The sequence below is a fragment of the Copadichromis virginalis genome, linkage group LG5 (assembly GCF_057382275.1).
Source record: "Copadichromis virginalis isolate Kocher_CV1m ecotype Utaka linkage group LG5, C_Virginalis_male_GT1.1, whole genome shotgun sequence".
Lineage (NCBI taxonomy): Eukaryota > Metazoa > Chordata > Actinopteri > Cichliformes > Cichlidae > Copadichromis > Copadichromis virginalis.
The window spans coordinates 11,668,712-11,696,385 of NC_140622.1; the positions used below are offsets into that span (position 1 = coordinate 11,668,712).

General features: G+C 40.6%; 2 protein-coding genes across 4 annotated transcripts; one reads left to right on the forward strand and one right to left on the reverse strand.

Annotated features, from left to right (window-relative positions):
* Window positions 1-275: 275 nt before the first annotated feature.
* Window positions 276-19,968, forward strand: dido1 (death inducer-obliterator 1). Of its 3 annotated transcripts, none has more exons than XM_085455927.1 (17): window positions 276-423; window positions 1,881-1,973; window positions 2,847-2,961; window positions 3,215-4,310; window positions 4,469-4,895; window positions 5,799-6,170; window positions 8,608-8,827; window positions 11,520-12,096; window positions 12,220-12,379; window positions 12,516-12,632; window positions 12,781-12,942; window positions 13,198-13,360; window positions 13,461-13,962; window positions 14,211-14,358; window positions 14,666-14,755; window positions 14,846-15,041; window positions 15,952-19,968. In XM_085455927.1, exons 3-17 carry the CDS (start codon window positions 2,880-2,882, stop codon window positions 19,389-19,391), a joined length of 7,752 nt encoding a protein of 2,583 aa, XP_085312053.1. In that variant the 5' UTR covers window positions 276-423; window positions 1,881-1,973; window positions 2,847-2,879; the 3' UTR covers window positions 19,392-19,968. The 3 variants fall into 3 exon arrangements, with proteins under 3 accessions (XP_085312053.1, XP_085312055.1, XP_085312054.1); XM_085455929.1 differs by having other exon boundaries at window positions 12,781-12,894; XM_085455928.1 differs by having other exon boundaries at window positions 5,802-6,170.
* A 2,379-nt stretch (window positions 19,969-22,347) lies between these two features.
* Window positions 22,348-25,696, reverse strand: LOC146708987 (uncharacterized). The gene is made up of 9 exons (XM_085455937.1): window positions 25,316-25,696; window positions 24,923-25,141; window positions 24,307-24,369; window positions 24,180-24,218; window positions 24,044-24,098; window positions 23,623-23,701; window positions 23,483-23,549; window positions 23,252-23,400; window positions 22,348-23,155 (listed from the first exon to the last, which is right to left on the reverse strand). The coding sequence occupies exons 1-9, from the start codon at window positions 25,670-25,672 to the stop codon at window positions 22,705-22,707; spliced, it is 1,479 nt and encodes a 492-aa protein (XP_085312063.1). The 5' UTR covers window positions 25,673-25,696; the 3' UTR covers window positions 22,348-22,704.
* Window positions 25,697-27,674: the final 1,978 nt, after the last annotated feature.

The following is a 27,674-nucleotide window of genomic DNA, read 5'->3' on the forward strand; positions in this document are numbered from 1 at the left end:
CAGTAAAGTAAAAAAGTAACATAGAAAGAGTTGTGACTGAAGTAAATTTTAAATATCAGCTCATAATAATAAGAGCTCATTTGGCAAACATTCACATGTTGGGACAAATATCAAGTAAATAGCTGAATTAGACTTATTTAAATCCACTAAGTTTAGGACAAATCACATTTTGTTAAAAAAACAACAACAACCCCAAAACAATTACACCCTTTCCCGCCGTTTGAAAGTGATTACGTATTGACGGAACGTCGACCTCTGCTTCTACTTAGTTTCCCTCCTGGCCAATGGGGGCGCTGTAGACACAAAGCGTTTTGTGTAAACCGTCAGCCATCTGCTGCAGTCAGTTAGCTCCAAAGGGAATGGAAAATGGAGGACTGACCCACGAAAGAGCGAGGGGACATTATCCGTATTTATAACGCATGGGTGGGTAAAATACAGCAACTTAATTTATTTTAGTTCCGTTATATTTATTTTTGGAGTGTGTTCGTGCTTTTGTGTTTTGTTGCTACCAAACATGTCTAGGGCGAAGGTATCGGATGCGAGGACGTTGAACACGATTCGCTTGACGATAGCTTGAGTACAGTTACGCTTTTAAATTCGACTTCAGTTGTATACATTGGTTAAAATTTGAGTTTGCTACAAAATACTTGTCCCACGTAGTTTGTTTGTACTATATGTTGGCTTTTTAACGGTTACCTAAATGCTAATGATTTTAAGTTGAATTTGCCGCTAGCTTACCCACGCTCGCTGTGGCCAACAGCGCTAGCTAAGCTTACTGGCTACAAGTGCACGTTTTGCAACACGCAGTTTCGCATTGTGAAACAAAACAAAAACGACTAGAATAACCTAATAATACAAATGTAGTTTCAGTGTTATAGAAAGGGTTGCGTACCGTTTCCCACTGAATATTTCTTCGCCGCTTGTGGCACCCCGTTTGTAGTTTACATGAGCTAATGGTAAATAGCTAAGCGGTTGGCGGAATGTTGAATGTTTTGCGGCCGTCACTGGAGATGTAGGAGTGAAGAACGGGTCTGCTCTTATAGTATGCGGATTTTCCAATATCGTTTTGCTAGCTTGATTGTCTGCACATTGGGTTTTTTTGTTCTGTTTTTAGTTTTTAGTATCATGTGACAGTGTGGTATGCCGTATTGCAATGAAGAAATTAGATTATATCATGCGTCCTAAGGCCGTGTGCAGTCTACCTTTTAAATGTCGCGCAGCAAGTACTGGACACGAGTATGGCTCTTCCGATGACTGCCGTCAGGCAGCATCCTGATGTAAACCTTTAGCAAATGTGTTAAAGTTGTTTTTTTCTGTATAAGTATATACACAATATTATATAATATGAAATTTTATTTTCGTCATGGCCCCTCCCACCTTCCTCGGTTATAGCGGTCCTCCCATTCACGTGGCGAGTTGTCGTGACCACAGACATACCATTGGACAAAATCCCGTTCAATCACACTCGCAGTCTTTGGGTGGATACCCCCCTCCAATCCATCGATGGCGGTGCAGTATGCAAGGCTTTATAAAAACGCTAATTTCAGGAAACTCAGGCGTCCATTGCGTAAGAATATTCATGCTAGAAGGCTTTACACAATTGCCAAAGGTTTCTGACTTGGTCTAACTTGTCTGAAAATGGCAAACTTGAACTTGCGTATTTGTAAAGTGATGGGTTGGCCTACTTATGCTTTCAGATTAGATTATTTCATCCATTTGCCCATGCTCTTAAAATGCAGCAGTCACTTTTTAAAAATATAAAAATATAATTTAAAAATTATAATTTGTTATTTTTGTCATCATACCATTGTGCTGCATGTCTGTTTTCTGTGAAGCCTGAAATAAATGTGTCCTAACTTGTGCTTCCTTGTGTCTTTCAGGTTCTCTAACCTCATACCAATTCTGATGATTTGGGATTTATGGAAGCTTTTTTGTTTGAAGAACTGCTTTGTTAGACATCTGCTGAACTGCAGGTATGGATATTGGTTTTCCCTGTCATTATTTTTCCTTAAATTAGAACAGCAGTTCTGGCTTTAGAGAATATAAAGGAAACATCATCTTAATTCTTGTAACTCAAACTGCCAAGAAGAACAGAAAAACAAAACTGGAATTTTATCAGACCACCAGGAACTTTGTCTAGGCTTGTGAATAGCTATAGTTAATTATGAGTGTTAAGTCTAAGATTATAAAGTGTTGTCATATTCTTAAAGTCATAATTTATTAACCTTTAGTTAAAGTGTATTTAAAAGTAAAGTATGTGGTTACGGTTAAAAAAAAAAAAAAGGTTATTTCAACCATGGCAACATTAGAGTTTTAGAGGATGTGCATCACTGCCTTTAAACAGCGGGATGGTTACTGATTTTTATTTATTTTTTGTAGTATTTTGTGGTTTTGCCCTTTAAAAAAGGGTTTGTGATTTTTGTCTGTATTAAATATGGCATAACAGTACTGGAAAGATCGCAAAGCACAGACTCTGTAGAATGATTCTCTTTATCCTGTTTGCCTAAATGATATTAAGATGTTTGTGCTATCGCGCCCATTTCCATGGGTGCTGTACATGGTGCTCTACACCCACAGGGTTCCCTATGCATGATAGCATTAGTGTCATAACATACCCTCTGAAGAGCTGCACTTAAAAAAAAGAAAAAAAAGAAGGAAAAATATTTTTTTAGTATTATTATTTGCGAGTGTAAGTACAAAAGAATATAACAAGTATGTCTAAGAATGATGGCGTTATTAAGCATTCTTAGTGCTACCTTAAAGCTGGCACCCCTCAGTAATTTTCATTTTGTAAAGTGAAAAGAGTGACTCATAGTCGGTCTCTTGTTCTTTTCTCTGAACTGTAGACGTTAATTTTGAAAATAGTGACTCCATCATCTATGGATGGGAATGTGAGCCCTGAGCTCTCTCTAGCCCCTGAGCCAGAGCAGAGCTGGGACCGCATGGATAGCTGCTCTCAAGGTATCTTGAATGAGCTTTTTTTTCCCCCCCCCCTTCACAATACCTTGTCTTAAAAAGTAAAAGTGGGTACAATTATGGTGTCAGGGACTTTTATTTTAAATGTGGTTAGACATACGGTAAGTATGGGCGATATAAGAATTGAGCAGTAATTTTTGTGTTTTGGTTTGTTTTGCCTTACATATGCATGCTTGCAAAACATTCTCCCTTTCTTCCAATGTTATGCTGATTTGATATCAATAATGGTTGTTCACAGGCGTTGGAGAAGGACGGAGTGAGAAGGAGGAACAGTTTCACCTTGAAAGTGAGAATGTGCCAAAACAGTTGGTAGGGGAGCAAGATAAATCTTCAAAGGCCAAGAGTGAGCTAAAGAAGACTTGGGGTTTCCGTCGGTCCACCATTGCAAAGAGAGAGATGCCAGTGGAAGCGGTAACCGACAGCCCTGAAACCCGCTGTCCTGTGCGCCGTAGTGGCCGACAGCCTAAACGTACTGACAAACTAGAGGAATTCCTCTTGAATGCCAAAAGAGCGTCAAGAAAGAGCGCACCTCCCAGTGTGGAAAGTGGAGATCCTCCTTCACAAACCCCAACTGATGCAGAGACGGCCTCAGAGGCCAGCTTTGATGGTAATGCTGATTCCAAGGCCGTTGAGGAAAAAGCAGAGACTCCTGAGAGAAGGACAAGGAGTGGTGCAAGGAAGCAGACTCAAAAGAAAGGTCGAGGTAGTGGCAGGCAGACCAGAGGTGGTGGAGCGACGGTGAAAGATGAGGGAAGCTCTGAGAATGAAGAAGACAGTAAAGATGCTGTCAAGAATACACAGGATGACAGTGAGGAGAAAAAAGAAGAAAAGAGTGATCTCACTTCTGAAGCTGTAGGGAGTGTCAGTGCAGCACAGACTCAGCCAGAGGAGGACTCTGAGAAGAAGGAGTTTGCTGAGGAGAAGAATGACGATAAAAATGATGAACTTGAGAAGACTGGCGAGGATGAGGCAGACAAGGCTGCAGCAGTGCAGGGAAAACGTGGACCAATACGGACATATGTCAATAAAAAGAAGGCAGCTAATCAGAACATTACACCTGTTAAAGCTTCTGACAACAAGAACAATGCTCTTGTAAAGAAGGAAGCAAAGCCTAAAGCTACCCAGAGTGGTGTAAAAACACGGAAACCCCAGACACAGGAGGAGGAGGAAGAGGGGGAGGAGGAGGAGGAAGAAGAAGAAGAAGATGATGATGATGATGAAGATGATGAGGATGAGAATGACTTATCCACATCGTCATCTTCAGTGGAGTCTGATGATGGAGGCTATGACCCCAATGCACTTTACTGCATCTGTCGTCAAAAACATAACAAAAGGTTTGTTTTGGCCTCTCTTTATCCTGTAGTGCATAAACTTGTTTTTGTTTCTCTCTACTGTCTCTTAGTTGCCTTTTGTAGGAATCATTTCATACACAAGTAAAAAAATGTTTTAATTACTATTATTTGAGAATGTCTTGATATTCACTGCTCACCAGGTTTATGATCTGCTGTGACCGCTGTGAAGAGTGGTTTCATGGGGACTGTGTGGGAATCACTGAGGCCCGTGGACGGCTGATGGAGAGAAATGGGGAAGACTACATCTGCCCAAACTGCACCGCTAAGAAAAACCAGGTGGTCAGGCCTGCAACTTCTATTCTTTCTACAAATATGGAAATTGGGAAGCCCAAAACTGATTTTGCTTCGCCGACCAATGCTTCCACTCCTCCTGTTACCTCGTCTACAAGTGCTGTTAAAGGTAATAATGCCGGAGGGGACTCCAGTCCGTCAGCTGTTCGAGCAGCAGCTTCATCTGCACAAACTACTGGTACTGATGAGAAAGCAACAGAGGACCTGGGTATCAAAGGAAGGATAGAGAAGGCTACTAATCCAACGGGAAAAAAGAAGATAAAAATCTTTCAGCCGGTAGGTCTTTGCAGCTGATATGAACGTAAAAAATGTTTTAGCCTCCAAATTATTTTTTGCACATCTTATTATTAAATATTTAACAGTGGGTTTTAAGTGCGGTCCTTAATTTGATGCCATGCTTAATGACTTAATTTCTCATTTGATGCCATATACCAGTTACATTACTACTGCTTTTTGAGTGCATAAATGTTGGGTTTTTTTAAAGGGAAAATTATGTGCTTTTTATTTTTTTGTCATATACTACCATGGTGCATGCTGTGATTTTTAAAATAATAAGGCCAGTATATGTAGATGTAATATCTGTGTGCTAAAAGTTCAAGCTTCAGACTGCTGTAAATGCTCTGTGTGTGTTTTTTCTACTGTTGGATCTGTCTGATGTCATAAAGAGGGCATATTCTCAGGGTCCATTGTGGTTTAGTTGCAGGCCCGCCCTTTTCAGACCTTCCATTTACAAATTCCAGCCAGCTAGAAGGGGGAGGGCTGCACCAAGTGTCAATTTAGGATAAATTTTAAATGTTAATATATAAATCACACAAAGCTGCACTAAATCCTAATAGAGCTCAGGAATCAAATATATATAGCTTAATTATGTAGCTGAAAATGAGCACAGTAATCATTATTTTCAAGAATGTCAGTTAGGTTGTAATAATTGGTGGCAGGTAGGGCTCTCTGCCCAGTTTTCTGCTGAGAGATGTAGGTGTTTTTCACATGTAAGTTTACAGATAAAAATTGAAAGCATGGCAAAAAGAAGCCTACCTAAAGCAGCTTGAAGCTCAAAATTCTTTAAATGCTATTACGATCACAATTAATAAGATGATTCTTAAATTGTTTGAACTGACAATCGTACAGCGAAATGCAGAATATCAGTAGCTGTTAATTTTATTTTGTACTGGCTTGAAGCAGGCAGTACAGCAACCAGCTGAACCAAAGGCAGAGAAGGCCACACCACCTGTTGAGAAGAAGGCAACAGAAGGCACACCAGAAGTCAAAGCCCCACCAGACACAGTACAGAAAGTCGCATCACACGTGGAGGTGAAAACGACCCCAACATTGGCGGTTCCCGAGGACAAGGCTGAGCGAAAGGCTGATGAGGAGTCTTCCCTCTCAAGATGTATTGGACCTGGCTGTGAAAATGATGCCCAACCTGATTCTGTGTACTGTGGAAACGACTGTATCCTGAGACATGCTGCTGCTGCCATGAAGTCCATCACTGATGTCAAAGAGCCCAAGCAAAAGGATAAGGCCAAGGCTCAGAAAAAGTCCACACTAAAGGTAACTTGGATGGCCTAAAATGATGACGTTTGCCTGGTTTTAAAGCAGGAATGTTAATTCCCTTTGACAATTAAAAAGTTATTAGGTAGTCACCAACACTTGAGTCTGTTGTTTCACAGATAGACTGAACTATCTAAACTGAATCACTCCTTATATTTCATAGTCATTCATTGAGTTTTCATCATGTCTTGACACATTTGAGATATTATATCAGCATTGTTTGCTGAAGTTAATATAGTCAGATGTCATTACTGTCTTGTTTGGGAAGAAAAATTCACCAATTTAGTTTCATCATTTGTCTTGGCAATATCAAGTTTCCTTGTTTTTGATTACACTCTGCATGTCAGTGTCAGTACACAAGGCATAAATATAATTGAATGGTCTACTCTTAATTCTAACATTTAAACAAATGGGAACTGCTAAACTCTGATTTCAGCATAATTTGTTGTTTAAGTGCTGGCCTAAATAAGCAAACGTATTGGGTCGGCACACAAACCTAGTCTTAAAAGGCTTTTTCCAGTATGAAACGTGCATTTATTTCATGTGAAGTGGCAGAAACATGCATACTACTGGCCAATCGGGGCATAAAATGGATGTATTTGTAATAGTGTAATTTGCAGAAAATGGATCAACACAGACAGTTAATCCATTGTCAGATAGATGATGCTATCTGATCTTTGAACACTCTTTGAGTTCTCAAAGAGAATAATTCCTCAGCATTCTACTGTGTCATGACACAAAGAAATGTGCTGCATACAGATTAGGGTTTTTAAGACAACCAGCATGTATTAACTTTACAAGCCAATATAAATGATCCATTATAATTTTCAGTTCATAAAGACTACTGATGTTCCCTCGCCCTGGTGAATATGGGGTGACTTTATGCAGGAACAATGATGAAGCACTGACAGTCATGGCTGTAGTTTGTATACACTATCACAGGTTACATTTTTAATATATTGGGCAAAATCTAAAGACTTAAAAAGTGCAGACTCATCTGTCTTATAAATGGTCTATATTCTTGTTTGTGCTCTTTTTTTTTTTTTTTTTTTTTTTTTTTTTTTTTTTTTTGTTTATAGATTAAAATTTGTGGTTACATTTGCTACATGTGTTTTAGCTCAGTATTAATGTATTTTTTTCTCATTGACAAGAAAAGCAGTCAGTAGTCTCACATATGTTGCTTCTGAAGTGATTGTTTGCAAACTTTGTCTTGTGGGGAAAAAAAACTGGGGGAGAAAGGCCTTCTCCAGGAACTCAAAAGGACTTTCGTATTAAAGCTTCAGCAGCTTGGAGAGGAAGTGAGCAGTGATGCACACTAAAGTGGCTTAACTCAATCCCTGAGTTTAACAACTCCTTCAGACATTGGGTGTCTTTATAAATGTAGGTCTTGTCATGCTAACGTCTTTTAAAACTGGTCCAGAGGTTTAGGAAAGACCATGAACTCACCTGTATAGCAGATTATGTAATCATTTACTTGGTTTTGTGAAGTTTAAATCCATGGTCATAATTTAAACTGGAGAGCATATGCAGGAAGCCTGACAATTTTGGTATGCTAGGCCCAAACACTAATGTTAATGTTCCGGATTTAGATAATTTTCAATTTCAAAAAAAGAAGTTCAGTACACAGTACAATAATCATAGAAATGTGTCCAGGTTTAGACTTGGATACATGCAAAGCAGTGTAAGAGACCTCCAGCTCCAGCATTGGAGTACACAGAAATGTCATTAATATGTTTTAAATTATTAACTGCACACTATTTGTATGCTTAAAGAGGAGAGTAGACTGAAAAGGCTATTGATTTTGTTTACCTGTTTTGTTTGGAGAGAGAAAAATCTGTTCTTAAAACAACACAAGTAAACACGTTTTAAACATCTTCGTTTGTTGTTAAAGGAACAGTTCACCACCTCCTAAATAAAAGTGATGTGTGTTTCCTGCCCCGTTGTGCTGTTTTTTCCATCTTGATTTTGATGGTATCAGTTGACCAGTTAGAGATTTTGGCCGGGGAAATGTTCTTTATTAGAGTGGAGCGAGATGGTACTTGCCTTATTGTGCTCAGAGTGCCTATAAATGCATTTTTTAAAACTCAGCTTGAGTGTCTTTAAAACTACAAAATAAATAAATCCACAAACCTTGATCTGAGCAGGTTCATTTGGAACTATTTTCTTTCTACTCTATAAACAAATAAAACTTGTAGCTAGCAGTCCCTACAGCTCAGCTAAGGAGGGCTGCCATAGGTGTTTAAAAGCTGCACAGATCACAGTGGGTAGGTGGATGTTTTCTTTGCATAGTCATTTGATTCATGAGTATAGGCAATATGAATAAAAATGTACTGTAGGCCTGGATAAAAAGATTTGAATTTGGTTTTGGGCTGAACTGTCACTTTAAATCAATCTGAGTGGCTAAAACGTCTGAATGTGTTTCTTCTCGTCTATTCAGGGGACCGGTGCCGGTGGGAAGAAGGTGCAGAAGAAGACCCAGGAGGAGTCGGATAGCGAAGACCACAGTCCTGATCCAGATGATGATGACGACGAAGATGAGCATGCTGAGGAACACCCACCTCCGCCAGCCACTGCATCCTGGTCCAGCGACCATAATTACATTGCAGTAACACCAGAAAAGACTACACCCATATCACCAACAGTGTTAAACAAAAAGTGTATGTATCTCTTTGAAGGTCTTGATCTGTTGTTGAAACCATACTGTTGCTCTTCCATTATAAATGTGCTCCTGTCATGCTAACATCCTTTAAAACTGGTCCAAACGTTTGGGAAAGAACATGAACTCATCTGTATAGCAGACTACTTTATCATTTACAAGGTTTTGTGATGTTTAATGTAAGGATTTTGTTGTCTAATGAAAACTTGGCAGCTGTGAACAGGTAAGTGTCCCGTGTGATTTTGGTAAGTATTTCTGATCCAGCAGATAGTTATTTGGAAACGGGTCCTTCACTCCATTGGTTGCACTCTTTTAAGATTACTTAATTAAGTTGGACAATGTGTTCCTTGGCTCTAGAGGAGCTTTCTGAAGCATGAAACAACTTGCATCGCTCTTATCTTGGCTTTGAATTGGAGCCTTTTAATTTCTTACAGAAAGCCTGTGCTGTAAATCAAAATCATCATTTTGGAAGTTGCAGACATTTACATTGAGGCCGATGTGTTATGAGAAAAAAATTTTTTTTTCAGAGCAATGCCTCTGCTGCATTGATTTTAATCCCTTAGTTTCAGGAATGCCTCCCGGGAGTCCCTGGTCTTTTGGAAATGCAGCACTGGTTTGTTGGAGTACCCCTTTTATAGGTTTCCCACATATGTGCCTGCAACCTAAGAGATTATAAAGGCCAGTGTGGTAGAAACAAAAAGGAGGGCAATATCTTAGTGATTGATTGATATGATGTGTGTGTGTTTTCAAATTACCTGGTTGGTTTGACCGTACATGTCTCTTCACATCCTGGGTTCATCTCCTCAGCTGTTGGTCTCAAATAAGGCCCTTCCCTCCCATCCTCCAGCAGGTAGGTGTCTGAGCTGTCCCCTGTGATAATGTCAGCCTATGAAGTTGGGTCATATTGAGCTGATTAAAAATCCAACCTTGTGTTTTTTGCCCTTCATTTTATGAGTAATGGGCTATTTTTTTCAAAGTTTTTCATGCATGTTGAATATGATTCATCACTGCTCGTGGGAAACTGGTTTTAAAATAAAAGGTGTTAAACTGATTTTTGGATGCCTCGATTGATTATGTGAGCGTTGTTGGCTTGCCGTAGGATATCCTGACCAGTTAAGCTTAATTAGACATGTGCAACTGTTTAAGTCTACACACACTATGAAGACTTTGAAGCTTGAGAGCCTCTCAGATGGTGAACAGCTGGATATGACAGAACCTCTATCAGACTGGAGCACCTGTGGAGATGCAGTGAAGTTCAGGAATGCTACACCTGAAGATGAAATCTGAAGACCTGGGCTGAGCACAAAGGGCTAAAAGAAGTGCCATCTTGATTTTTTTAAAACATATTTTTTGCACCTGATTTTAAATGTAATGAGGGAACAATATGAAATGTGGACAGTTTCATTTTCTGTCTGGCTGCCTCTATAAAAAGCCTGGAGAAATAGTGAGGATTTTACCTGATGGGACAGCAAAGAGTAATTGGGTATAAATGCATTCCTAATGTTCAAGAAGGCCATATAGCCACTGATGGTTCTTCAACAGGGGGAAGTTAGAGCTCAGTGATTTGATCATCCATATCCCTTTTGCTGAATGATGATTTTGGCTTGTTTGACAACTTATGATCTATAGAAAAGAGCTGATTTTAGTTGCTCTGGTTGTATATATTGTATCATTGCACAAAGGCATAGTGTAAACATTTGGTGGCTGTATAGTATGTCAAGTTAGCTCAAAGCTAATGCAGTTCTGCTGCACGTTTGAGATGACGGAAGGACAAACATCTGCACATGACAGTTTGAAAGTGTTTACCAGGTAGCAGATCTATTGGCTTACTGGTTGCCCCCCCCCCCCCCCCCCCCGCCCCCCATATCAAATTAGGAAATATTCTATGTGATATTTATTGCGACTGAAGCTTTTGATCAAATGGATTACTACTGTCTCCACAATTTGAAAGAGGAGAAGAATTTGGCTTTGGTGTTTCTGGGGTCAGAGTTCAACTATCAACTTGATGGTGCATATAGGTGATCTTGTCATATTAACTAATTATATTTACAGTGTTATGGTTAGACTAAATTACATTTTGATATTTAGGGTGTGTGACACCTGTGGCACATGGTTATAACCAGTGGATACCTGGTTGTGGTTGCTTGGAGCTGGTAGTTGTAGATCTTTTTAGATTTAATGCTATTTAGTTCATTCTGCTTGGCTGGCACATGATTTATAGTACTTGAACCTGCTCATCTTCTATGTGAATATATCAAAATGATTGGAAAACAATACTAATTTTGTCGTTGAGGATCATCACTTGCATATTTCTATAATAGTTGGGAAGAAGGTATCGCCCCCACTACTGTGCTGTCACTACTACAAAATAAAAAGGGACTTCATCTGCTCTGTTGTCAACTTTGTTTTTTTGACAGTGTTCTCTCTCTCTCTCTCTCTCTCTCTCTCTCTCTCTCTCTCTCTCTCTCTCTCTCTCTCTCTCTCTCGCTAATATGATTTGCATTTTTACTAGTTTTTTGGGGGATTCAGTTTATTTGAAATACATTTTAAAACTGCTTGACTTCGACTTAGCAATATAGTCTGATTTGTGCAATTGACTGCCTGTAATTTAGCAAAATATGTTGCCACATTGCACATTACAACTGAACATTATCACATATTTTAAAATATTGGATCTTGTTCTTGTTTTCCAGCCCCAACTAAAGAAGAGAAGCACAGTGAGAAGGACCATAAGGAAAAGGAACCAGCCCCAGCTCCTGAGAAATCCTCTTCAGCATCTGCGGCAGCTGGAAAAGGAAACAAGAAGTCCACAGCAACAAAACCAACCAAGGTTTCCCCAAAGGGAAAGAAACCTCCAGTTCAAGCTGCCAGTTCAAAGGGATCCAAGAAGCCTGTAACACCCCCAGCTAAAACTGCAACAAAGTCCAAAAAGGCCGGCCAGCCACCTGTCCACTCCCCATCTCCCTTTCCTTCAGGCCCGATCCACGTCACAGGAGCACTGAGAGTCACCAAGTCTAACTTCACCATTCCCAAGAAGCAACCTCAGCAAAAGGACACTAGTCCCCACAGACAGTCGTCCTCATCCCCTAGAGTCCCATCATCTCCCGTTTCCTCCTCTCCCTCCAGCCACTCTTCATCCTCCAGACCTACACATTCAGCTGTTTCAGCACCACCTGTTTCAGCACCACCTGTTTCCCCTATGCCGCTTCCACCTAACAACCAGATGAGACAGAACATCCGGCGGTCTTTGACAGACATCCTTTATAAAAGGTGAGTGACCTGCAAGTCCCAGTTTGATTTTTTTTTTTTCCAAATTCTTTCTTCTTTTGGTTCCAAAAACATTACCCGAGGTCTGCAGATTTAAACATACATTCTTTTGTTCATTTCCACCAGGGTGTGCGACAGTGATGATCTGAAAATGACAGAGAGCGAGGTGGGACGACTGGCATTTGCTATTGAAAAGGAGATGTTTAACCTCTGTCTTAGCACCGACAGCAAATACAAAAACAAATACAGGTCCCTCATGTTCAATCTGAAGGACCCTAAAAACAAAGTGAGTCAACATTAACGTGCATGCTGTTTTCAGTAAAGTACATATCTTGTGTTTATGCAGCTGTGAATGGAAGGACACCAATTATAGCTTGAAAAACATATTCTCATGTTTGCGCTGTATGGCATGTTTGTCTCAGGGCTTGTTCTACCGAGTGGTGGGAGGTGAGGTCAGTCCCTTTAGACTGGTCAGACTAAGTGCTGAAGAGCTGCTTTCAAAGGAGATATCTGAGTGGAGGAAGCCTGAGGCTCCTGAGGTAAATGGCACTGCCTTTTAATTCAAACATCAGGTGTAGGGCAGCTTAAGACTCATAAATTTTCCTGTTAGGATTTGCAGTTTTGAAAAACCTGTCTGCATAAATTTACACCATTGTAAAGTTTTTTTCCCCTTTTCCTTTTCTTTAGCCTCAGTCTCCTAGTGCAAAAGCCCATTCAGGGCAGTCCAAACCAGGCAACAGGCATGATGGTGGCTCCCATAGCGCCGATGTGGAGGATGCTCCACCAACATCTGATGCAGATGTATGTATCTCTGCCACCACTTCATCTTCTCGCATGGCTTCTTCTACAGTAAGTGGTGGCAAGCTGCTGCTCTCACCCTCTTTTTTTCATGCATGAGGTTCTTGGCACACAGTGCAAACTATCAAAGAATGTTCACCAGCTTACAAGTTATCGCCTCTTGTCCTGTCAGTTTCTTTCCTAAGCTTTATCTGCCTCTCACAAAATGCATGGGTGTGTGAACCACTGAGAATTGTAGTTGTTACATGAGTGCCTGCGATTCCAGTTCATCTGAAGTTTGACTGATCTTCTTTGGTATATCCTCAGGATCAGGAGGAATCTGGTTCCACCCCTTCAGCTTCAGCTCAGGCATCTGCTGCTGAGGGGAACAGTGGCAGCAGCATGCCAGACATTTTTAGTAGCATGCTCAAAGACACTACTTCTGAACACAGGGCCCATCTGTTTGACCTCAACTGCAAAATATGTACAGGTAAATAAGAGGCTAAGAAGAAGTGCTATCATTTTTCAGCAGAATTGATTATTATATGGATGATTTATTTCTTTATTTTTGTAATAATCTTGCCTTGTAGGCCAAAAGACAGAAGATGAGCCTGCTGCTAAAAAAGCCAGACTCACCAAGAAGCCTGAAACAAAGCCACCTAGACAAGAGTCATTCTCATCCAGATCAGGGGATGTCTCACCTGTCAGCCAGCCACAGGCCGGCATGGCCACCTACCAAGATCCTTCATTGTACCAACACCCGGCCTCTTCATCCTACCAGTCCACCGTAGAGCCAGCAGTTCCAGAATCACAGCCACAGCTCTATCAGGAGGATATCACCACGATGGCACCTGTAGCACAGGCCCCTGTACCCATCTCCTCTGTCAGTATCACCCGCAGGGACCCTCGCATGGCCAGGCACAGCACTGGGGTGAGCGTCACTTACATGGCCCCAGAAAAGCCTGCCAGCAATGCAGCAGACCCACTCCCAGCTCCTGTTACTGCTCCATTGGAGGTTTTACCTAAGGCACCACTACCGATGCCCCCTGCGCCGCCACCTTCAGTTGCTGCGCCCAAACTGTCAAAAACAAGGTGCTACATCTCACCAAAGTTCTTAAAAATACCAGAGAGCTCTCTTTTTAATAAGCTTTAGTATTTTGCACAGATATTTTACGTTTTAGCTAAAAGTATACCAGAGTAAAGTAACAGCAGCTGTAGTGCTGGTGATACTGAGGGACTTTGTTGTTGATGAGATGCTTTGAGATACTGTTTTGTGTAGTATGTTATAGTAAGAGACTGCATGTAGCCTGTCTAAAAGGAAGATGCTTTTGTTTTTACAGTGGATCTGAGCCGCCTCCTGAGGGGGAAACTGCAATATTTCTCCATGGTCAAGAGAAGATTTGGAAAGGATTTATCAACATGCAGTCAGTAGCAAAGTTTGTAACCAAGGCTTACCTGGTCTCGGGATCATTTGAACACTTGAAAGAGGTACATTTTCTAAAGCAAGAATATTTTCGTTATCATTAATGATTCATAGAAATGACATTTATGGTATTAGTTTTCTTTGTAAATGCCTTATGCTTTTTCTTATTTAAACATTTTGGTCTTCAGTTAGAAGAAAGTAGAATGCAAAAAGGCCCTAAAATGAAAAAGGATAGTCCAAGAATAAAAAATATCTGGTTGTAAAGGAGTATAATAGGTCCACTTTAATATCAGACCCTGTAATCTTTGAATTTCAAACTGTTTGACATACATACAGGCCAAAAAAATAACTGGTTTTGTTGTTGTTGTGCAGGATTTGCCAGACACCATTCATGTTGGAGGTCGGATTTCTCCAACCACAGTTTGGGACTATGTTGGGAAACTAAAAACCTCCCTCTCCAAGGTTTGTTAGTACAAAAACTAACTTGTTAAAAGGCTGTTTTAACTTTAAAGCCTTGCATGAAACTGTACTGTTTTCTTTTTCAAATCACAGGAGCTGTGCCTGATCCGTTTCCATCCAGCCACAGAGGAGGAAGAGGTGGCATACGTCTCTCTTTTCTCTTACTTTAGCAGCAGAAAAAGATTTGGTGTGGTAGCTAACAACAACCGCCGCATCAAAGACCTCTATCTCATCCCCCTGGGCTCAAAGGACCCATTACCCTCCAAACTGTTGCCATTTGACGGGCCAGGTAAGCATGTAAAGAGATAGATGTATACATCTTTGTGGGTATTTGTGTGTAAATTTGTAAATATTATTGTTTTTATGGTAAAACTTTCTTTCTATTCCTTGTGTGTTTGGAGTATGTTAAATCCATTTTTTCCTGAGGTTGGAAAAGAGAGTTGGTTTAATTGATGGGTTTGTACTGTAGAGGGTGCTCACGCTCCTTGTTGATACCCTGTAAATATCTCTGCATGTAACAGTTACTGTGTCTCTTCTGTGTATTTGACTTAATAAAGAAAGTTTGCATCGCAGGTTGCCATGTTAGTCTCAGCTTGTTGTTTCTTCTGAGCTGGATCAGTGAAAACAATATTGGATAGATGTTACCAGTACACTTCTATGAGCTATGTTTTCAGTCACATTACAAATAGGTTTTGCTCATTCTTTCACATGCTGCACCACTGAAACAAAGTCACTGTTTTTATTGCATTTAGTCTTAAACAACAGCTGAGAAGTTACGGCAACATAAAGTCAGCTGTCCATTTGGGAATCTCAGGGCTATTTTTTTCTGCATATTTTGCAACTATTAGCTGTTGATGATTCTTTTTATATTAAAGGAGTGAAATGAAATGTCAGTGTGGAAATCATTGGCCCTGACTGTAGGGTACTGATGATAACAAAGCATCAAAGTTATTATATTCACACAGTTTTATTGGGTTTTGTTTTTTTGTTTTTGCCACTGTCAGTAGATTATCTGGAAATTCATCATCAGCACATATCACAACTGACAGATATCAGCAAATTTAACAATTAGTCTTCTATGAATTTTGGTTTTATGTCTTTTAAAACCAAGTACAGTACATTTTGTTTCAGTTTGGACCATGAAAACATTTCTTTAGCTTTGCACGTTCAGCTTATTTTTTGGTCTTTTTATTTCACAGGTCTTGAACCAGCTCGTCCTAACCTGCTCCTTGGCCTGCTGATCTGCCAGAAGGATAGAAAACGTCCTGGTGCTCCGTTAGAAAGTGAAGAGAAACGGTCCAAGACTCAAACCAAAGATGCAGAGGAAACCAGCCTTCCAAAGCCACCTCCTGCAGTCAAAGCAGAAAAGAACACACGGCAAAGTCTTGAAATCCCCTTCAGCACAACTCCTCCAGGATCACCTCCATCTAGCTCCTCCGAGGCTTCCACCACCTCTGTTCTGTCCCTGTTATCTTCCATCAAGGCTCCATCCACATCCGCTACCACTGACAAGGACTCCGTTTCTTCATCCAACTCTGTTTCTTCATCCGCAGCAGCTGCCACTCCTCTTGAGACCATTCTCAAGACTCTTTTTGGCAAGAAAAAACATGACTCTGAAGCTTCCAACTCACCGTCTGATCAGGGTGGGGAATTTGCTGCCCCAACAGGTACAATGTTAGATCCTATAGTTCAGAAGTTTGCACAGATTTCTAAAGAAAAAACAGTAGAGGAGGATGAAGATGACCGACCTTATGACCCAGAAGAAGAATATGACCCCAGTAGATCCTACAATGTGCCGAAGAAGCCTATGGAGGTGGTAAGCAAACCTGAAGTCACTAAGCAACCTAAGGTGGAAACAAGTGAAGCTGATGATGTTGCATATGACCCAGAGGATGACTCTATTTTCGAAGAGGTTAAAACTTTAGTTCCAGGTCAAGCTAAGCCTGCAACTGAGTCTGCAGCCGATCCCCAAAAGATTCTTGAGAGCCTTAAACACATTGGTGATCAAGCATTGCAGAAACAAGGAGAACAGCAAATGTCCTCTACAAGCACTCCTATTGCCTCAGTGACACTTGCAAGCACACTCTTAACTCAACCTGCAAAATCTCTTTTGGCCAATTGTCAGTTGCTACAGCTTGGCAAAAAGGTTGAGGAGCTTGTGAAATCTTCATCTGTTGCTCCTTTAATCAATCAGAGGAGAGATCCCAGACAAAGCAGGGATCCTCGCCAGTCTACAGGCAGCAGAAAACTGTCTGATGAACCCGAGGACAAAGAGGAGACACCTGCTCCAGTGACCGATCCTGTTCCTCCAGCCTCACAGCCTGAGGTGCAAGAGCTGCAGTCGCCTAAAACAGGCGAACCTGCAGACTCGTCACAAGATTCAGACCCCTCACTGCATCAAGAGGAAGTGAAAAGTGAGGCGCTAGTTTTCATGGAATCGGACAAGGCAGAGGTTTCAATTCCTTTATTAGGCGAAAAGGTGGACCCTGATATGGAAGTCAGCTACACAGATGAGAAAGAAGAGAAAAAAGAGGAAAGCGAGCCAGTTAAGTCTGAAACAAAGATGGACAAGTTCAGTATGTGGCCAAATGCAGCCAGTATTTTAAAAGCTGAGGATTCAGAGTATGAGGAGAATAGCCAAGAGACATCTACAGCAAGATATTACAGTGAGCCTGCAAAAACATCCAAAATAACTTCAACAATCCCAGTACTCACTCAGAGCACAGCAGCAGCTGACACTCAGTCACATCACATGCTGCATCACATGACAGGGTCAGACTTCGACAGTGAGTACAAACCTCCAGCTGACATTCCTCCACAACCCAACTTCTCCCTTCCCCGTTCCATGCAGGGCCAAAATCTAATAATGAGGCCGCCTCCAGTGCCTGTGCTACCACCCATGCAGGCCATGCAAGGTCCTCCAATGTCAGCCCCCCCTCCTATTCAGGGACCCCCTCCTCCAATCCATGTTCCTCCCCCTGTGCACAGTCATCCCCCAATGCAAGGTGACAGCAGTCAGCAGTATGGCCCACCACCATCTTCATACCCTCCCTATCAAAACCAGTGGTCAAGCACGCAGCCACCACCTCAACAGCCACCACCTGGCCCACCACCTCAGAATATCATGCCACCCAGAGGCCCACCACTACCACCATTCCCTCCAGTAACCCAGAGGGGCCCACCTCCTCAGATATTTGATCCCTCCATTCCCCCTCAGCACATTGGACAACCAGGTCCCCCTCCAGGACTTCCCCTTCCCCCCACCTTCGATGGACAGAACAGCTTAGCTCCGCCCAGATTCACTAGTCCTCCCCCACCACCTTTTAATTTCCCTGGAAACAGAGGTCCTCCTCTGCCTTTCACCGCTCTGCCACCTGGTCACTTTGATAACAGGCTTCCTCTTCCAAATCTCTTTCCAGGGCATAGGGGTCCCCCACCACCTCAGTATGGTGACCATGGGGCTCAACCAACAATAGTAGACCAGGCTCGAGGATCTGCAGAACAGTATAACAAAGATGCTGTTAATAATCCCAATCAGGGCCCTCCACCAGGTCCAAGCTACCGGGGACCTCCACATAACCAGTATGAGGACAGACGAGGTCAGCCTCCCAGTGGGGAGCACTTCAATCCACAAATCCAGTATGGGGGCTCCAGACCTCCATCTTCACCACCACACCGAGGATTTTTTGATGAGCACAGAGGTCCTCCATCTCAGGAGACCAGACCTCCGCCTTTTGCAGGCTCTGACCGGTACCGCTTTGACAGGTACTCTGATGAGGCGAGACCTGTTCGCCACAGCGGGCCACTGCTGCCAACTCCTCCGGAGGCTCCACTAGGTCCGCCAGACCTACACCGGGACGATCACTGGCGCCGCCATTCTCCTGAAATGAGGAGGAGGAGCAGCACCACCCGTGAGGACTCAGAGCCTCGCAGTGGAGATCGCTTCAGCCGCTTTGAAGGACATAGAGAACTCATTCATGGTTCCTCACAGGCCCCTGATGAGAGGCCGAGGGATCTGTCTGAGGACCGCCGGAGAGAGAAAGAGAGAGATGTCCCTCATGCTGGCAGGCCCTCATGGGACAAGGGGCAGGGAAAGCGGTGGAGCCGAGAAAGAGAGTGGGACAGAGGCAGAGAAAGGGACCGGGATAACGAGCGTAGCCGAGAAAGAGACCGCAGCAGAGGGAGGGAGGGTGAGAGGCACAGGGATGCAGAGGGAGAACGACACAGGGATCAAGATTCAGACAAGAGGCGAGACCGAGATAGGGACAGGGAAAGAGACAGAGACAGAGTTAGGGAATCTGACAGGAAAGACTTGGACCGAGATAGGGGAAGAAACCGTGACAGAGAGCGAGAACGAGAGCGTGAGAGAGACAGGAAGCGGGACCGATCCAGAAGCAGAGAGAGAGACCGTGACAGGGATCGTGGGAAAGATCGGGGTAGAGACAGGGACAGAGACAGAGATCGAGATAGGGACAGAGAGAGGGAGAGAGAGAGAGAAAAGGAGAGGGACCGTGACAGAGGCAGAGATCGTCGGGAAAGAAGCAGAAGCCGAGATAAGAAAGAAGAGAAAAAGGACAGTAAACACGATACGTCCAAGGACAGTGATAAAACCACAGAAAATAGCAAGAACGTTTCCTAGTCTCTGTTTTATGGACATTACGGTTCCAAGACTTTTACATCTTTAATCACTGTAAAAACAGAAGAGCAGTATTTCATCAGATTTCCACGGTTGTGTTCCTACCAGACAAAAACATTTAAATATGTTTGTATTCTCTTTGTCACCTAAAGGTTTCTAAGTTTGTTTTATTACATTTGAAAAGCAAAAAACTGAATGCAAGCTAAACTGCTTGTGGTACAAGACGTATTAATGTAGGCTGCACAGTCCTATTACATGTACCTTTTTTTTGTCAAAGCATTTTTCTTTTTAGAAAACAATAATGTAACTGATTCACACCATTTGCAATATGTAAATATGAATGTATTTGTGTATATAAGGATGTTTTTAATCATACTTTTCTAAGTAGAGAAAATAAAAGCCATATATCTGAGATGGACAATGTGAAGGCTAAAGATACACTGAGACATAAATGTGTTAATATGTTCAACAGATTTGAAATAAAATGACATCAGCCTTACAGTATACACCACAAAAATGGTTGTTTATGAACTGTCACTTTTTTTTGTTTCAGCTCTACTAATAAACCTGTTTGATGGCATTTGTTTTGGATGTAAACAGTTTTTCTTTCAAATATAAATGAAACGATTATTCATCTTAAAAGTGGTGTGGGGTTTTTTGTGTTCACACTGTTGTTTTAGCTACACATACTGATTATTAGCTTATTGAGTCAGATGATAAAGTGAGCAGTTTCAGTTGTTAAAGATCAGAAATCAAAGCTTTTCTTTTTCAGTAATAAAACACGTATTAATCTCGATAATTAACTTTCAATTTAGGAGCTTATTTTTTCAGTCCATATAGAACCACCATATAATATTTTGGCCATGGCCTGTACTAATATGAATATATATATATAATTGTGAAGAAATTCAAGCTTCAGCAACACCGACTACAATACAGAACCTCTTTAATGTTTGACCCATGCTGCAGTAGAAAAACAAAGCAAACAAAAAACCATACATCCACATCTCCTGATGAGGCGCCGACTAGACAGTCCAATAGAAAACTTTTACGCCACCATAAGCCAGATAGATCCACCTGTGGGGGTGGTTAAGTGTTATCCCACCCAGCGTCAAGCAATTTAAAACAGTTTAAAATGAAACTGAAAAATAACCCGAAAGCTTACAAGAAAAAAAAATTCCTTCGAATTGTTTTGGGTTGTTTTTTTTTTGTTTGTTTTTTTTACATCTGCAAGGAAAATAAAAAGCAATGAAAAAATAACGATATGAGGTGATGAAGGGTAAAAACTTCAAGTACCTGAATGGTTTTAAAACCATAAGGAGGAAAAACAGGCTTAGTGTATCAGCAAGCCTCTTCAAGGCCACTTCAAATTGTAACCTGCATAAACAATATAACATTATCCATATATATATATATATATATACGAGATTGCTGCAAAAAGTGCAGCCTTACCTAATGTCCACCTACTGTTACTCACTTTATATTAAGATTTAAAAATCTAGTTGGTATTGGTATGGCGAGTAACCTGCAGTAACAGTAATAAATCACACAACAATAGTACATTCATGTAGTTGTAAAAAACCATGATAATATATTAAGTAATCCAAAGTATTCAGAATACGTTACTCTCACTGAGTAATGTAATGGAATATGTTACAAAATACATTTTGGGGCATGTATTCTGTAATCTGTAGTGGAATACATTTTAAAAGTAACCTTCCCAACACTGAATACAGGATATCAGAATATGTAATCTAAGTAACTATATGTGTTATCTTGTGTTATCTTTGTCTGATATTTAAATTTGTTTGATGATCTGAAACATTTAAGTGTGACAAAATAGCAAAAAAAAAAAACCCAAACACTTTTCCCACACCAGTGTATATGGCTGGGTAACTTGATATATAGGAATGCAATTTATCTGCAAAATAATAAAAGCAAGAAATCAGAGCTTTAAAATCATTCACATCATCATCATCATCATCATCGTTTATTTGTATAGCACTTTAAAAACACACCAGGCAGACCAAAGTGCTGAACAACACAGATCAAAACAACTAGCAAAATTAAAAATACAATAAAATTATTAAAAATACAATAAAATTAATAAGAAAGGTGTCAGTTTCCTGCAAAGTTACAAGCCAGGGAATAAAAATAGGTCTTCAATCTGGACTTAAAGACCTGCACTGATAACGCTTGTCTAATATGGAGGGGAAGGTTATTCCAAAGCATCGGACCTGCAATTGAGAACGCTCGCTCTCCTCTGCCTTTCAGCATGGAGTACAAAGTCTAATCTTTGCATTATAAACACAGTGGAGTAAAAGCAGAAAGTGGCATAGAAATACCTAAATAAGGTAAAAGTACATTAAAGCTTTACTTCAGCAATATTCTCAGTTACATTCCTGCTGTTCCCATCCATGCTGTCGATTTAGGTGATTTTTCTTTTTTAAAAAAGAAAGAAATCTAAATGCTCTCCCTTTGTCTCTGTGGAGCCTGCAAAAGATGGTGCTCACAGTCTGGTGGGAACACAAGCTATTTTTGTTTCAGCTCAACTGTTTGAACCCATTTGATGAAATTTGCCTCAGTTTTAAAAACCCTTTTCTTTCAAATATTAACGGAGCAAGTATTCAACTTTAAAGTTGTGTGTAATTTCTTTGCCTTCACATTGTTGTTTAGCTGTGATGATTGCTGGTGTAAGGAGTCAGGTGACAGAATTAGAAAGTGAACAGTTGAGGCTGTTAACCTTTGATGGGCTGCAATATTTCGGAGTCTGTCAGAGATTTTTATGTCCTTTTGTAAAGTGACCAACTGTAGTAATACATGAATTGGCTTTGTAACTGACTGTAACATTCTTTATCTTGCCACCCTCTAATTTTATTTTGGCCACAACCTTTACTAACCTGCGATTTGAATATGCAACTCTGAAAGGAAATTAAGACAGATATAAAACAACAAGATGTGAACTTTCTGAATGAGAATGTTTTAATTCTAGACACAAGAACGCAAAAACATTTAGTAATTGATCCCACATAGTCACACAATAACATTAACCCTTGAATTTTGTGTAAAACATGCATCCATTTCAGAACGCTTCATTATTTATGTTCAGAAAAAGAATTAATTGCGAATAAAAATCCAAACTTTAAGTTGTAAATGTTGAAGTAAACAAACATTTCTATAAAGAATCAAGCCCTTTGACTCAGTGTGTAAAGCACAATAACCTGCTAGTAATCTAAGATCTACAGTGTTGAACTAAATCACTCCATACTTCAGTGCAATTTATCAGTATTATTCATAAGCTTTCCATTGTCATCAATCAATCTTCATTATGGCTGAAAGTTTCTTCACCCTCATGAGACTCATACTCTGCATTGTTACACGACTCATCTGCAGACAGGTTTTCCTCTTCTTGTGCTTCACTGTCAGAAATCACAGTGTCCTCCTGCGACTCCAGAGAGTCAGCGGCCTCTTCCTTTGCTGCCTTGGGCTGCATTGACCACAATTTTTGGATTTTCTTTGGGCACCACACAAACTCATCTTTAGGCTCATAGTGCAAATATGCATACTTGATGAGACGTCTGCGCTTTTTCTTATCAAGTACAGCAAACATAAAGTAGCTGAGGACGCTGTCCCTGATGTTTGGAAGTTGTCCATTGACCAGAGTCTCCTCCAGGAAGAAGCGGACCAGAGGGGCTTGGTAGTGACGGTAACCCAGGTTTCCCAGACACTTCAGGATGCGAGTGATGCGCAGGCTGTTGTGTGTGTGACTGTCAGACAGTGATCAGTCCCAAAATTAGATCATTTACAGGTTTTTGTCACTTTTACTGCACACAGATTTTTTTTAAATTCAGAGGTAGTTTTACCTGTTAAGGTTGTCAAATCTTTCTTCCCAGTGCTTTGCTCTCCTGACTTCTCCAGTTTTTTCATCACACAACACGATACCATAAAAGTCCAACATGAGCTTGTACGACTTCACCAGGTTTTGCTTTGCAGTGCTGTGATTAAGAAAATCCTGAAGGAAACATCGAACCTCTATCAGTGTATAAGACATGTTTTCTTTTTAAATCATAACTTGGTAACTTTCACAGGTTTACCGTAATTTCTTCCTTTGTCAGTGTACTGGCCTCATAGTTCACTCCTGGTTCTTGCAGTGGGAACAACCTTTGAGAGAAAATGTCGTTACAAACTGGAACTGAACTTTTTACATCATATTTGTGACTATAGAGTAACTTACCACTGAATATATGTGTGCACGTACTCAAGGCTTTCATAGTCTCCATACCACTGTTCATGGAACTCAGTTATGCTGACACCTGGTAACAAATACAAGTCACAGCAAATAAATCTGTTTGTAAAAGAAGCTGCACAGATTACGATTTATCCAGTGATCACTGAGGTGGCTCAAACTGATGTCAGTATCAAAAAATATCTTTTTTTTTGACATCTCATGATTATAGCATTCTTGTGTAATATCAGTAACGTTTAAGGCCACTTAAGGTTCTGATGACATGGAAATATTGAGAGGATTAGTTGAATAAAATAATGAATTTTATAAGCTCTCATTCTTGAACAAATAAATTACAGAAAAACATTTATTTCACTTCCACTTTATGGACATACTTGACTCTATACTTTGTTCTACTAAAAAGGCCTACCATCTGGCACCGATCGTTTCTTTCCAAGGTAGAAATTCAGATTAGACTTGTCGTCCTACACAAGAGAAAAGAATTTGATTCAAACCATTTATTTTGTTCTTCTTTGAAATAAATCTAAAAACAAACGTTTACATACATTTGTGTTCTCCTTCCTGTGCTGTGTCTTGATTTGGCTCTGCAGGGACACATAAAAGAACAACATGTGCTTGGCTCGTGCTTAAACATGAGAGTGTGTGTTTACAGTGTGTGTGTGTGAGACTTACAGGGTAGTCATGTCTGTAGTTCTGCATGTCTCTCGCAGCACGTTCAAATCTGCTGAAGTTGTACTGGAACACAGAAGACAAATGAAGTTCAGGGGTAACACTGCACAGCTAAAGGAGACATTCAGTAACCCAAAGATCATCCTTGGAGATCCTCCATCTTTATTTACAATAAATGGGTTTCTGTCTTTGTGCATATGTCATTCTGTGGCTCTTTGTTTTCATTTGTTGATCTCATATTGATTATTTCAGAGATATATTTCACAACACAAAATGTAGTCACCACTCTAAAAATGTTTCTGGTTATCTACTTCTTTGTTCACCATTGTTATTTATGTCCATTTTATCTTTCCCACTGATTTTAATCTCTTTTGGGAAATTTTAAATGTCTTTCTTTGGCTTTTTGTTGTTTTTTTGAGCCATCTTTGTGATTTTTTTCTTGCAGGAAAAATCAAGAAATGTGAACAGAGCTATCACCTCAATAAAGTTCTCTGGAGGGGCCATCTAACACCTTGGGCCTGTGGGCCTGTGACAGGTGGCTCCTTTTATGCCTGCAGTAAATGATTTGTGAGCAGACGTGGAAAATCAAAGCACTTGTGACAGGCACTGGCTTACTTACATAGTTTGTTGACCGTCTGATCCTGCTGGGTGGGCTCTCCTCATTCGGGTCGGTCTCCCAGGTTGAATCATAGTCGCAGTAGAATTCATCCGTAGTGTGAACTCGATACTCTGTGCTGTCAAACTCTTCCTCTTCTTCTTCCGGCCCTGTCAGCTTCTTCCCTTCGTCAACTGCATTTTCCGTGCGCATTTCAGACTCATTTGGGTGTACCATAGAAACCTAAAAGGAATAAAGTAAAGAGCAAATCACGGTATTATGCCATGTTTGTATCTCCAAGTTGCCTGTTATACAGTTGATCAATTCTTGTTTTTACATTCACTGAATACGAACGTAAAACGTTTGGTGAGAAACCTGCATGATCACCTTACTGTAAATGTTTATTTCTTTACTCACATTTTTATCAGCGGTCTCAACTCGATCATTTTGAAAGTTATCTTGGTTAGACTTTGCTCGCTTGCTCACGGGCACCCCATCTTCGTCTGAGGTCCTCTTCTGTCCGTCACTAATAGCCTTCTCTTCATCGTCAAGTGAATTCCTGAGTAGACGTGTGTTGTCGTCGCTTGTTTCAGGCTCATTTCCGTCTTTCTTTGAATAAGTTAAAAATCTAAACAGTGGAACCAGTGGAAAAAGCAAGAACAGTAAAGGATTCCTGTGGCGCACTATCCAGTGCCAAAGCGAGCGAATCCCATTGTATCCAAACCAATGCATTATTACTTTACAGCAGCGACACAGCACCGACATAACCCTCATGCGTGAAGATAATCGGTCAGTCTGTTTCGCTTTCCCTTACGCACTTCACAGAAAACCGAAACTAAACTTTGCGGCGACAAACAACATGTTACCGACCGCCGGCATCATGTTACCGACACGCTGCTGCAAATCAAAAGTAGACTAGACTTTAGTTTGGGAAAACTTGGTTGACGTGTAAAAGTTAATTTTCTTTTAAAAGTAAACCATGTCAGAAATCCAAATACCTTCACTTGGGCTAGTGTTATTTCACTGTTATGATATTGTAATGTGACTTGGCTGTATATCTAATTAATAAACCAATTTTTAAAATATATTTCTATATTTATTCATCTTATTAATGATCACGGTTTAAGTGTATGGGACACATCCCTTAAATTAAACCTAAACATTGCACCAGTGAAGGGGCTCAACACCTTAGATTTCCAGGACTTGGTTTAAAACCCTATTTTTAGCTTAAAAAGCTACAAAGTTTACCTGTAATTGCATAAACAGTCAGGAATCCCCTTTGCACAGATAACCCATAATTTAGTCACACCTTCACCCCAATAGTGAGGTACACTCAGTAAATATTATTCCCTCCCAGGGCAGCCAAAGCTCGAGTAAAACCTGCCTTTTTTATATATGAAATCACAGAAGTTTTCCAACTTCCCTTTGCGCTTGAGTCACATTAAATTCATCATTTCAATATGATTAATAGTAAATATTACAATTTGCAGGTGTTTAAAAATGAGATTTTTTCTGCATTTGATAAATTAGAATAAATTCAAGTTAAATTAGAAGAGTACTTTCTCTAGTCAGAGTCATCTTCACTGCAGGTGTTTTGATTAGGAGCCCTTTCTGACGTACATGACTTACAGACCATGTCCATGCCCTTTTGGCTAAAAGGCTCAAAGGACTGTTGAGATTAGCTGCAAAGTTCAAGCCTGTTTCCCTCTGTGACACTGTAGCCTTGTCACTAAAGACATGTTTGTCTGCAAATATGTGTGAAGCCTCTACTTATTTTTTTTAAAAAGAGTTAGAATTTTTATATTTATGATAAAAATGCTCTGGATTTTTATACTATATTATCATCGTATCCACTGCCCGTATTCCCACTGTGGCTGTTATCAATGCAAAGATAGCATCATGTTTGCAGTATATTTCCATGGCTCATTTTCTACGAGAATGGCACTTGGACAGATGAGTGTCTGGACCTGAGTCGGTGGACATCCTGCTCTTAATGTCTTCCCATGAGAGATAACAGGTTGTATGAATTGTCCTGCTGAACAGAGAGATATGGGATGAGTACATCAGATAATGCAGTGCCATTATTTCATGAATGGAGTTTTCAAACCAGCACAGACGCCCTTATTATAAACTCAGTTGCTTTTTGGGTTTATGGCACGCTACAATGAGCTATATATTTATGACTATATAACACTGCTTTGGTAATATTTGTTTCCTATGACGTGAAGTTTGCAAAAGGAATTGATCTGTACTTGTTTAAGCACTGTGTGCATTCACTTAGTGCTCCATGATGAGGCTGTTATCTCTCATACTCATTTCAACAGGACTGTTCTTTCTGCCATTAGAGGAAATAAAGACTTGTCAGAATGCTACATCGCTAACCTCTGCATGGCAGTCGATTCATTCGTGCTTACCAGAGCAGCTAAGGTCCTGTATTGGCTGTAGAAGATGAAAACACAGCATAGTGATAGTCATATGTTCTGCGGGGAATGGAGGCAGTAACTGTGGATTTTAATGACAGATCTTAGGCTCTTTATGGCTCACTTCAGTGCAAGAATAGTTTCCACAAATTGGATTGCCCTCCTAAAATAGATGGGAACTTTGTGAAAGTGAAATAAGTTGCAGCATGGAGCTAAGGCAGTTGGCCTGTTTTCTGATCGCGCTGCCGTGAACCCGATTAGCACGTGCGAAAATCCAACAGATGCCACAGGAAATCTCAGTGAAGGCCCCTCAGACGAGGGCCCTGCACAGTTGCACTGATACGTACACACAAACC

Bases quoted from the DNA above. Each gene is read 5' to 3' on its own strand.
- dido1 (XM_085455927.1), top strand. From the start codon at position 2,880: ATGGATGGGAATGTGAGCCCTGAGCTCTCTCTAGCCCCTGAGCCAGAG. The intron at 12,380-12,515 runs GTGAGTCAACAT...TGTTTGTCTCAG, and splicing joins TGAAGGACCCTAAAAACAAA to GGCTTGTTCTACCGAGTGGT. The intron at 12,633-12,780 runs GTAAATGGCACT...CCTTTTCTTTAG, and splicing joins GGAAGCCTGAGGCTCCTGAG to CCTCAGTCTCCTAGTGCAAA.
- LOC146708987 (XM_085455937.1), bottom strand. From the start codon at position 25,672: ATGAGGGTTATGTCGGTGCTGTGTCGCTGCTGTAAAGTAATAATGCAT. The intron at 24,099-24,179 runs GTATGTAAACGT...TCTCTTGTGTAG, and splicing joins ACAGGAAGGAGAACACAAAT to GACGACAAGTCTAATCTGAA. The intron at 23,401-23,482 runs GTAAACCTGTGA...TGTTTCCTTCAG, and splicing joins TGACAAAGGAAGAAATTACG to GATTTTCTTAATCACAGCAC.